Source organism: Toxotes jaculatrix, chromosome 11, assembly GCF_017976425.1.
Source record: "Toxotes jaculatrix isolate fToxJac2 chromosome 11, fToxJac2.pri, whole genome shotgun sequence".
NCBI classification, from domain to species: Eukaryota; Metazoa; Chordata; class Actinopteri; family Toxotidae; genus Toxotes; species Toxotes jaculatrix.
The window spans coordinates 16,561,143-16,573,358 of NC_054404.1; the positions used below are offsets into that span (position 1 = coordinate 16,561,143).

The following is a 12,216-nucleotide window of genomic DNA, read 5'->3' on the forward strand; positions in this document are numbered from 1 at the left end:
TGATAAACGGCTGTAGACATATGTTGCCAGATGCACAGTGATTGGAAAACGCATACACATACAGATATAGTTCAGGGGAAGAAAGTGTACATACAACTAAGTGTAGGAATATACATCTGTGATCACAACCTTGCTCATTACCACCTCCGGTAAAATTAAATAATATTTTGCTTTTATGGGTAAAATTACACAAGATGTGTGATCATTCACACTACCCAATTTAACAGTTTGCCAGAATGAAAACGTAGTAAAGCTAGGGTGGCTAAGAAGGAATGTGGCTAACGACTGAATTAATCACAACAGTTGTGCCAGTTCAGGAACCCTAACACTGCGTTAGCACAACCTATCGATTGCAAACACACAGATTTCGATGTGATTAATTTTTAATAAGGCCAGCTAAGGAAAGACAGCTGGATGCTGATCTCAAGCTCATTTGCAGCCATAGTAGAGAACTTCCAAAGACCCAACATTTAGAGTGAGCTATTGACTACAATAGCCCTTGGGCCAGCCGTGTAACAGTTGGAAAGTATATATGCCATTACCAAAAGCTCTGAGTGACAATCTGCTGCTCTCTGTCACAGAGCAGTGTTTCAGTTGTCTTCATTTCAAAGTAATTATAGTTGAGCCTGGTCTTCTGTGCCTTTCACAAAACCTGATGACAGCGTGTTACTCTAAAGCCTCTGCACAAATCCTGGAGCAAGTCTGAAGTTGCCTTACAAGGATAACCTGAACACTGCATACCTCATGTCAAGTTAAGACCAGGAACCAGCAAACAAACATGGCCCATTTTTCCAGTCGTGACTGATGTAGTTCAGGATTTTTAAGTAGACCCTCTTCCATATTATAACCCTTGACCTCCATAAAGGACCACAGGTTAGAGCAGACACCGTTTTCCTCTAACGACAGAGGTCAAGACCTCAATTTCAGCCCATATCAACTGATACAAGGGCCATGCCACAGTTGTAACCTGTTGGTTATTGTGTGGGTCACATTCTCAAATATTTTTCTTTTCCTGGGTCATTGCCACAACTACAACATTCTATGACCTATGAAACAGGTTTACAAGTACTGCAACGACCTCTACCCTTTAAGTCGGATGTAAAGAAAAATGAAAAGCCGCAAAGATCCGGCATTACATTTCCTGAATTCTTTCATTCCAGACCACCTGCTGTCAAAGCCTCTCAATAACTATCCTGTAAATCCTCTAAATCAAGTGGCTTGGCAGTCACGATATATTTTATGTATCCTCATCCCCAAAAGTCTCACCTATCTGACTACTGTTGATGTCTCTCTCTTTCTGTTTTTCTTCTCCTCCCCATTCTCAGCCTGACAGGAGTAGCTGAGTTACACTGAGGAGAGGAGAGGGGCTGAGCTGAGCTGAGCTCCTGTTCGAGCCCTGGGTGAAGCAAGATGTGAGCTGCATACCAGCCGGCAGTGACAGCCAGTCTGCTCCTATGGCTCTGTTAGGCGGTGTCTGCAGACAGTGTTCGGCTCGTTCACGGCTCCTGCCCTTCAAAAGCTGCCCCAAGAGCTGTGTGCTCAGAACCTAATCCAGCATGCCAAATCAGTTTGCAGGTCACCTGACTCCTCTTGTCTCCCAAACACACTTAACCTTTTCGGTGATATCACTTTGTCTAGTGATGTTTCCTTTTTGAAATCCGTTTGCACACATATGCAGGTGTACCGACACTCACAACTCACACCTCAAGTAACGTAGGCAAACAGATGTGCAGAAGACAAAGGAGAAAAACTGATCCACGGAGAGAGGACCAGCTGTTAAGGAAGAGCAAGCACAATGGGAGAAGTGTCAGAGAGGCACGCGCATAAACAAATGAAATAAATTAGCAAATTGTTGAAAAAAAGAAAGGACCCATCTTATTGCTCGCATTATATATTACTCCATACTAAGCGAGATGAAGAGAGGCACATTTATTTTCAAGCTAAAGACAGGTCTTATAATTATTGGACATTTCGGTCACCAGCAGTGGTCACCAGCAGTGGTTAGATGGCACTGAGTACATTTAATCTATTCAGTGTGGAGTTTCTACAAATGCTCTATTGATTTGAGAGCAAACTCTATTAATCATAGCAGATCTGAAAGGGAGAGAGGGAGCGAGAGAGGTGAAAAGAGGTGAGCTATAGAATCAGTGAAAAAGATAACAGGAAAGTAGAATGATAGATGTAAACAAAAGAAAGAGAGTTAGATGGAAAGTGGGAAAAAGGGGTCAGTGCAGCTGGGGGCAGCCTGCCAGGAGAACTCTGCTCGACAGCAGCATCAGTGGCCCAAGGTCAACAGCAGCAGCTCAAGTGCATCGGCAGCGCTCTCTCATCATTTGTCTCCTTCACAGTATCCTCTACCTTTACCTCTCCTAACATCTCCTCTCAGTGCTTCTCTGTCCCTGTCAGCTTGGCCCAGAATGTTTATATGCTGAAAAACAGACACAATAAAATACCCTCAATCCCACTCCACCGTCTCTCTTGACCCTGCACCATTGTTAGTGCAGTTGACACAATCCACTTAAAGGTGTTCAAAAAAGTAATCTTTAGAAAAGGACTGAGTGAGCTGACTCTTTTATATGCTCAAGTACGCGCAACGTGAAAAAGTTCAGTGTTTTACTTCTACACCTTCTCCCCTCAACACCTCCTCCTCATTCTCTTTTGCTCCATTTGCTGTGTGGAGGGTTCAGTGAAAGCTAATCTGTCAGGAGGTGGAGAGCTGGCGTCAGGCGCAGTGATGGTGGGCCCTCCAGGGTCCCTGCACTGCTTGGCTTGGTTCTCTCTTATGCTGGGAATATGGCCGGCTCAGGGAGATTTGTCTTAGTGAGGCGCACTGATGGGATATGTGCAGCGCGGCGCCGCTGATGAGGACTCAGGTGGTGCAGTGTTATTTCTGTTGAAAGCTCCTCTACTTCATCACCAGGCAGAGCACAGCATCCACAGAGAGAGGGGGAGAGACTATGGCACATGAACAAAGGGTTACGGTGGCACAGTGTGCTTATATAACATTTGCATAGTACATCCAAGGAAGTTGACGGAAACAGCAGTTACGGGTTCAATCGCCACAACAAATCTGAACCTGTGACCAGGCAGAATTAAGTTAAATAATCACAGAATCTGACCCGAGAAGACAACAAGCCAGGTGCTTTCAGTCAGTCTTCTTCCAGTCATTTCACCTTTGACTCATTTTAAGCCACAATCCAAAAACATGATTGAATTATGAGAGAGATGAGTTGGTTTAATTTCCTTTTAAATGAAAGGTACATTTTCATCCACGTCTCCACGTCAGCACAGTGAGTTACGCCACGGGGAAGATTCATCTTAAAACAGAATTCACATATTTTATTCCTATGATCTTAGGCATGTTGGACCTTTGTTAATATGAAGAAAAAGAGAGCCCTCTAATCTCTGATGCAACCAAGAGACAGAGTCTCTGGCCTCTCTCTTAGTCGTATGCAAAACACCTTTATGAACACTCGTACAGGACCCTGGGTGACTTTTAAGGAAAACGGTTTTATGTATATTATATGAAACTAAGAACCAGAGCAAAAGCCCCTGCTTGATGAAACTCAAAAATACAAATGCAGCTCATAATGAAACAGCTCCCAGTTTACATCACAGCTAACTCTGTCTTGACTTTGTGAGAGCTGGAAAGAGAAGTTCATGTTCAAAAGTAAAGTAGGTAAAATAATGTAAATGTGCTCTCTGCCTTAGGGGTGATTTTTTTGTTTTAAGAACAAGGAAGCCCATTGCTCTCTCTTTCATATCCTAAATTTTCAGAGTTAACTTCCAGAACAAACTTGTATAGCTAAGGTGTTTTTCTCTGGCGAGAAGGAGTGAGAAGTAGCTGCATCACCTGATAAAGCAAGAAGAAGTAAATCAACAAGTTGAGTACATGTCTGTGAGATGATACATTCCCATTCTTTGTTTGTATATATGGGTAGGCACATAATGCAGACCACACCACATTTGTTTTTTCCTGAGTGGGCTTATGTTGTGAGCAGGATGCTACAACCTGCTTTATTTTAGGGCTTTATGTCTTCTACAGTTATTTTTTCTTCTTCTTTTTTTGAGCACATGCTAATTTATTGTGAGGGTATGTGGCCTAGGTTTGATAAACATATGCTGACTGAATTCTTGAAAAATACAAAATATAGCTTTCCTCCCCTTGAGATAAGAATCATATTGTTGGTCTTACTTTCTTTCCCCTCAGTTGTAGTTGGTCAAGTTCACGTCTCAACACTCGTCACTCATTTTGATGAGCTGTCTAGCTTGAAGTAACGCATAATGTGAGGCCCAAGGTATCAGGCACTTGTGAATTCACTGCAGGTGTTGAAACAACGTGGCAAACATAGGGGAAAAAAACAACAAAAAAAACATGAATTTATCTGTTTTTGAAAGGCCTCAATGTCTTTTTAAATATATCCTTTTTTATGATTGCTGTTCAGAAATGTCTTTAAAATATTTTGTAAAGAAAAGATTTGTATGTGTTGCTGTATGTGTGTTTTTTCCTTCTTAATAAAATATTGATAGAGCAGAGAGAATCTAACTTCTGCTCATTTAAGTACATTATAATACAAACTAGATTAGTTCATTGAGGTTTGGGCAGAATGAGGAAATCATTAGGTGTAGCACAGCTGTGGGCTGCTCTATTTGAGGGCAGCAGTGCTATGTGTTCATCAAGAGAGGGGGGTGGTAAGAGGGTTGTCACCCCATCAGGGCCCAGAGGAGAGGTGAGGTGACCCAGGGTGGAGGACAGAGTAGCGCCCCAGGACTCTAGACGCCAAAGCGTGGCTGTCAAATGGCCCGGAGGTCCTCTCTACACTAACACTGGGACACGGCAGGGCTGTGACCATGACCGACTTTGCAGCCCACAGAAGGAGACAGAGACAAAGAGGGATGGGAGGGTGCTATGTGAGGAAGACAGGCAGAAAAAGAGGCAGGAAGAAAGAGAGCAGCCTCCGTGGCACAACAGATGATGACCTTCCTTGGAATCATTCCATATAGGTGATGCCATGCTTTGTCCTACATGCTAAAATTAACATCTGACATTTCACTTTTTAAAAACATGCAGAAGAGTGTATGATGTGCAGAAGTTTAATGCTCAACCAAGTTTCTCAAAGGCCTAAATCTATTGTCCTGTGGGTGGGAAGTATTTTTACATTTGGCTTATCATCCATGAAAATGGTAGAGCAAGGCTAGTGTTGAGTACAATGCACACTGTGTGACTCAGTTAAATGGGCTACGAAGCCCCTGTTCCCTCTGAGCACACACACTCTGCTGCCCGCTGATACACCACGTAGCTTCTATGTACCTTGAAATTCCCAACCAGCTGGGCTAAGCTCCCTGTAGTAAACTCAAGGTTTTAAGAGAAGGGGAACCTTGCCCAGGCCATCTTTGGCTAGCTAGCAGGAAGCCATCACTGTCAAGAGATAAGGTGCCATGAATGTCTCCAACCTTCCTAATCCCAGAGAGGGATGAAGAGAGCCAGAGCATGATGCTGGCAGGAGGAAGAAAAAAAATCTTAGCTGCTTGACACCTTTGATCTGGACAGTACAGTAGAATGGCAGTGTGGACATACCAGTAGAGATTGGGTGGATTACATCCGCATATCTCCCATAGCCACCAGTCAGTAGTAAAACTCCTCTGTCAACAATCCTCAGATCCGTCACAGAGACAGATGAGCCAAAGGTGGAGGGTGAGCAGTAAACAGGGAGATATTTGTCCTATGAGGAGCGGCAGCGCTGTGGTATTGAGGGCCTCTGATTGTTTTGATAGGGTTATAAATGCATGTGTTCAATGGCATCTGTCAGGTAAATAGCAGACTTAATGTTCATGTCCTTGCTGTTGCATCGTGCCAGTGAGCCCTCTGCTCCGTGTTAAGATCGATCTCAGCAGACGCCTTCTAAACTGTACTGCTCATTACAATGCTGTTGGAAAGTGCTCTTTCAGCGCTAGCTAAGATGTGATCTCCACAAGGCTGAATTTTCCACAATGCATCATGAAATGGGATTTTTATGTATGTGGCTTTGCTTGAGCAAGTACCTCTGCCTGTGTGTGAGCACACGTGTGTCTCTAAGAGTAAGAAAAACGTGTGAGGGAAAAAAAGGGACTACAAGAGACAAGACAATATATGGGAGCGACGACAGGAGAGAAAGGGATACAAAAAGAGAAAATGACCCCTCTAAGTCGAGGTAGTTGGACTCTTGGCACTGATCTTGTGAGACATTGAGAGGTGTCTCCTCCTTGGAAGGAATAATCCATTTAAACCTGGGTCACATGGCTGTGATTGATGTGCAAACAGGAGCAGCACTTAATAACCTCTATCATGCTGGGTGACCTCATGGCCCACGGTGGGCACCAGTTTGTTTATGGGTGGTACCTCCGACACACTATCCGTGCAGAAATTCTGTTGTGGCTAATGGGCCGGACTGAGAGATTGGACTGTCAGCGCAGTGTGAGCCCTCATTTTTCTTTCCGAGTGTCTAAGGTACCCCCTGTGCACCCCTGCAACACCCAACCTCCCTGCTCTCCCATCATCTGTCAGTGGTGACTGAGTCTCCTGGAATATGGAGGCGTGAGAGAGAGTGTCAATTAGCATTAGCTTTCCTGACAAATCTGTTTTTCTCTCCACAAAGGCCTTGGATAACTTGTTCCTGATTCCTCTCTGTCACAATGTCAGGGGCACGGGACTTGGTTTCCTACTGCAACTACAAGTGTGGAAATGCTTCAAGCACACGTGCATAAGTATAGAACCTGGGTGGATGACCATGTACACAAATATATATATAAAACTATGGCTAAATATATGTGTATTCTACAGAGTGAGCGATAAAAAGATACTCAAATAGAAAGACAGAGAGAGAGAGAGACATTGGACGATGTGCCTTTCACACCAAACAGCTTTTGTTTACATTGCTGAAATGGAAGCTGACCTTAAAGGTTATCTAAAATGTACAGAAAATGTCAAAACGTCTGACAAGAGAGCAGGGCCCCTTTCAGAACATGGCAGTACTCAGGGGGCACTGGGAGGAGTCATGGAGAATAACATCATAGCACTGTACTATAATGTAGTTCCTTTGAAAGTCCCTCCTCTATTTGCCCTCTGCTGTGTGAAGATCTTTAGTCTTAATCAGCTGTATTGTTCTGTGGAGATGCAGTTATGGGAAGCGCTAAGCTGTTTATTTATTGAACAGGCTGTTTAATCCCCCCCCCTCCGCTGCATGCTTGGCTCTGCACAGCCTATCCCTTTGATGTGCGGGGCTGTTGGTGGAGTGCTATGACAGGCTCCCACTGGCAATGCAGCACACAGCACCACAGTGAACAGCAATAAGCAGTGCCCTCATCAGCAGCATACAGTACAAACAGTGACCCCCCCCCCCCCACACCCCACTTCTTGCACACATTTGGTGGGCTACCTTTGTGCCTCTACAATAGAGCTCTTGTACTCCAAAATTAGACAGATCCATTTTGAAAATAGACCTGTATGTATCCATTACCTGACATTCTTCATTTTATTTCTTTAATTCAGCCTGTAAAAAGTCTTATCACTGTCAACAAACTCAAATTAACTTTTTACAGTTTAAAAGCAATCGGGGAGTTTTGTTCTGTCCATCATAGTTGGTTTAAGTTTATTTACTGAGGATTTACTGAGGAGTTTTTAAGTTACTAATGAGTCAGGGACCAACAAGTTTACTGAGGATCTGCGGGAGTTTTGGGGCGCTAATGAGCAACTAATGAGTTTTCATAATTACTATGGGCTCACAACAAAGTTGTGGCAAAATAACAACAATAACAAAAAAAAAACAAAAAACAAAACAATGATAACACAAGATAATACATGTTCAGATTAATGCCGAATGTGCTGTAGGAAATTTCTATTCAAGACAGGAAAATATGAGAAGAGGAAATTAATTTTACAGAAATGACTGCTGAACTTATCATCACCGACTGTAAATTCTGCAGTGAAATAACCAGCAAGGGAAGGACAGACAGAGAGAGAAAGAATAAGAGGAAAAGAGTTAGAAAGAAATTACAATTTTAGCCCTTCTTGTCATTATCACTTCAGTAATAGCCATTTTGAGATGCGTGTATGGACAGGTGGCAGAAAACAGACAATATTGCAGAGAGAGAGAGAGAGAGAGATGGTGAGAGGAAATGATGAGGAGTTGTTGTGCAGTAAACTGTGTGAATTGCAAACGTGATGGCTGGAAAATGTTCAATATCCCAAGAGGGAGGTGCTCTATCCAGCACAGAGCGCATAATTATGAACATCTAGTGATTTATAAGCACAAAGGCTCTTTATACTGCACACACAGGGGCTTCACTAACAAGTGTATCCTATGCTGTAAATCAGGATACTTGGACTATCTTGTACCCATTCACATGCATGGACGTTTAACTGTGCTGACTGGGAATTTGCGTATAGACCTGCAGCTGTGTGGTTTTCCAAAGCTGTTGAATAAACGGACAGCCCGCTGAACTCCTAGCTAGTGCACCATAATTAGCTCTTCATTTTTTTTAATTCATTGAGTGTTTCAACTACTTCTCCGGTCGCTTAGAGATCAGACCGGCACCCTGGATTTTAATAATGTGGTGGATGCTTTTTGCCCAGAATCTGGTGAGGAAAGAAAAAAAAATGTTTAAGGGAAATCACTCTGTTAGTGTGTTTATAGCAGGTTTAATGAGCACAGCAACAGTCTGTCAGGCTCTATAATCAGCGAATTGTAATCAGTAACTGTATCTTGGCATGTTTAATATTTCAGTGCACAACTCGGTGACAGCTGCCAGTTAGACACAATACAGGGTTGATAAAGGAGGAAGAGTAATGACGACATGATTATGGTTTTTCATAGAAAAACAGATGTAAGGTAGTTAGTAATTCACGTGTGCAAACAGGCTTTTTTTTTTTGGGATGTTTCCCTGATAAATTATCATATTTTTTTATTCTGCATAAACAGCTATTTGAGAAGAAGTTAGCCTACATACATAACAGAAATTCAGTATAATGAATTTTTCCAGTAAACGTCTGGCACATTTCTAATTTCATATATGCTATCTGTATTGAGGTTCAGCTGTGATGTTCCATCTGCACTACTTTATAGTCTGGGAATTTGTGATCAGTCAATAACCTCTTATTGAGCTGAAAGCCTTGTTTAACTCCCTTCTTGTCAGAGGAGGGGTGCATGATTGCATTTCCAAAATATTTGCATCGTGGAAATTATGGTATGGTACTATTTTCCAGCCAGCAGGAGTGATGCAAATCACAGAGGCAAAGCTGCATTTGTAAAAATCAAATGAAAATCAATTATGGTTGATGCTTCACTTGCAGTTTGCAATTCAGCTGCAAATGTCTGCATGTACAGTTAAACAGCCCAGCATCAGGTCTTAATTAGCAGCAGTGCATTTAAATAACTCAGCAGTGGTTGTGCTCATTTACACTATCAGTGTTGGAAAGTACCCGGTTAGATTGAAAACGTGGTGATGCAAGATTTTGCAGCCGTGGCACTAATTTGCAGTAGGTTTTGTAAATTAATCCCAAGGTATTACATTTTTTAAAAGGCTGCCAACTCTGTATAGAACAAAACCTCAACAATTTCACAAGTGAAGGAGATCACGAAATTAGGCGTCTACTATGACGTACTGTGCTACAGGTGTCTACAGCTCCGAAAATAATACAGCTTAGAAACAGACACAGGGTTGACAAAACAAAAGAAATACATTTAACTGATATTAATTGTCAAGCATGTGAACAGAATTAAGGTCACCTTTTGACTCCAGAAGCTTTTAACCTCTTTGGTTTTCTGTCCTAACATTTTAAGAGGTAGCTTACATGATTGTTTCTGAAGGAAAGTCCACATAAAGGTTAAATGTTAAGTTCTGGTCACTGGGAAGGCCATGGAAGGGTTATGAAATCACTTTGGAGTTTAAGAAAGCACTTTTAATTTGTTTTTACATTGCGCACTGGGGCATTATCATCCTTGTATGTGTATATAAGAACCATCTTGGAGGAACACTGCTGGTGCCATAGGGAGAACCTGGTCTTGTAAAATGGTCTTAATTTTCTTGGCTGTTATATGATCATAGAGGCTGATCACAGCACCAAACGACTCTCATGAGATGAGTGCCTAAACAATTACAGATCTCTGATCATGTTCAACAGTTACTGGCTTCATTTTAACAAAGGCAAAAACACCAAAATAGGCATTTATAGATTTACCATAGTTGTTACTGCTTTTATGGAGCCACACTGCTGCTGACTTGTTGTTAGTGACAGTCAGTACAATTCAGCGGTTTCCCTGCATCTCACATCTTTTCCCATCAGAAATTCAGAGCCTGTTTATATCAACAAGTTTGGCATGTTTTCATTGTGACTTTGTTTTAGTCTAATGGGCACAACAGCGCTTTGCCAGTCATGCTCTGTTACATACCAGGCCTGGTCCCATAAGGGAGCATAAGCATTGTTCAGGATCTACATTTTGCTCTCCTTATACAAGGTAGTGTCTTTGTGCATCATGGCGTAAGGTGAACTTGTTGGTATTTTACTCCATACTGTTCTCTTCTTCAAAGTCACAGCCTAGTAAATATAGTAGTTACATCATTTTGTGTACCCCTTCCCTTGATGAAGAATTTTTAACATATAGCCACTGACACAAGATTTGCAACATGAGGCGTGTATCTGGTGATAATGTGTACAGATCATAAAACATGTATTTACAGTAAAAATCCCAAAATTACAAGAATAAAGTAAAATAAATTAAATAGTAAAGATTGCGCTTACCATAGATGCCTGTGGATATACATGGGAAGGCCTGTGCAAAAAAAAAGAGAGAACGACAGTCAAGGCATGATCTTGAAATAGATGTGACAAACCAAATGTCATCAGCCTTTCTCAGTCAGTCCTTCATTTAATTCCCTTCCCCTGTAAACACTCTCCACTTATGATTTTTATTTAACAAATATAATAAAATCCACAGCAGAGAAATTCAAACATCAGCAAATGGACATAAATACTGCATGACTGCGTACATCTTCATCTGCATTAAACTATAGTCACTGTAGGATACGTAATATTTACTTTTGTATGTTTGTTGTTTACCTCTACTGCTTCACTTGTTCATTCCCAAGAGGAGCAATTTACAATACCATTTGCCCAAATCCTGGCAATGCTAATGCACAACTGTGTTGTAAAGCACACTCCAGCGCTCATGCACAACGCAGAAACACAAACACACACTTATACTGTGTACTTTTCTGCTGACTTCTAAAAAAACGACACATTAAATCCATCCTAGACTTGAACACCTCTGTTTACACACATATTAGATGGATGATCATGCCGCTGTGTAAAGGAGGCTGCTGGACAAAATTCTATCATGTACTGTAGCCCCAATGAACGAGACAGCCTATTAGTACTGAATGCCCGTACCTGAAGTCCATAACAGTCGTAGTTTGCATATGTTGCCTGAGGGAACAGTGGATCAGACTTATGCGAATTCATAGGAACATGTAGAGCTCACTGCTTAATAATCTCCAACACATGAATATCCAAATGAGGTCGATTGATCCTGTCTGTCGCCTTAAGCCCAAACTCACATGCAGACCTTCCCTTCCACCAATGTTTATGAAACGTACCCAAGGATAAGTGGAGGCTACTCCACTCATCAAATTTTGTTTCAGCCTACTGATACGTGTCGTTAATTTAATGAATTTAAATAGCAAGAAAGATTTCATTCTGTGTAAAGCTGATGCAAACTACTGACAGTGACTCAGCTGTGTCTCAGTAGCAACAGGGATATGACAGCAGGGGGGCTTTTTAGTGCATATGATTCAAATGATGAGAAAAATGAACACAAAATCACAGAGACATTGCTGCCACATTTGGATCAATAGCAGGAATCAATAACCTCCCTCCAACCACCAAAGCGCAGGGGGACACATGCACAAAACAAAACAGACATGATGAGAATCAGAATAAATATTTTAAATATTTTCATGAGCTAAAGAGCAAAAGGCTACATGTATTTATGGCTGTCTTTTCCAAAATGATTATAAAAAGTAACCACCTTGTAATAGTTCTTGCTTTGTAGCACTTTGCAGCAGACATATTATTCAAGCATGGCTTTACAGCTGAAAATAGTTTCATTATTCTTTACTTCTGTGAGCAAATATATTGTGATACATAGGCCTTGCTGTGAGCTTCCCCATTTCACATTCATC

The 12,216-nt window shown here is 41.7% G+C and overlaps 1 protein-coding gene across 2 annotated transcripts in view; it reads right to left on the minus strand.

Moving 5' to 3' along the window:
- macrod2 (mono-ADP ribosylhydrolase 2) overlaps positions 1-12,216 on the minus strand; it is a 387,793-nt gene that overhangs the window by 79,627 nt on the left and 295,950 nt on the right. For both annotated transcript variants that reach the window (XM_041049346.1, XM_041049345.1), the window contains exon 7: positions 10,778-10,808. In XM_041049346.1, coding sequence (XP_040905280.1) covers positions 10,778-10,808 — 31 coding nt within the window. The remainder of the gene's footprint in view (positions 1-10,777; positions 10,809-12,216) is intronic.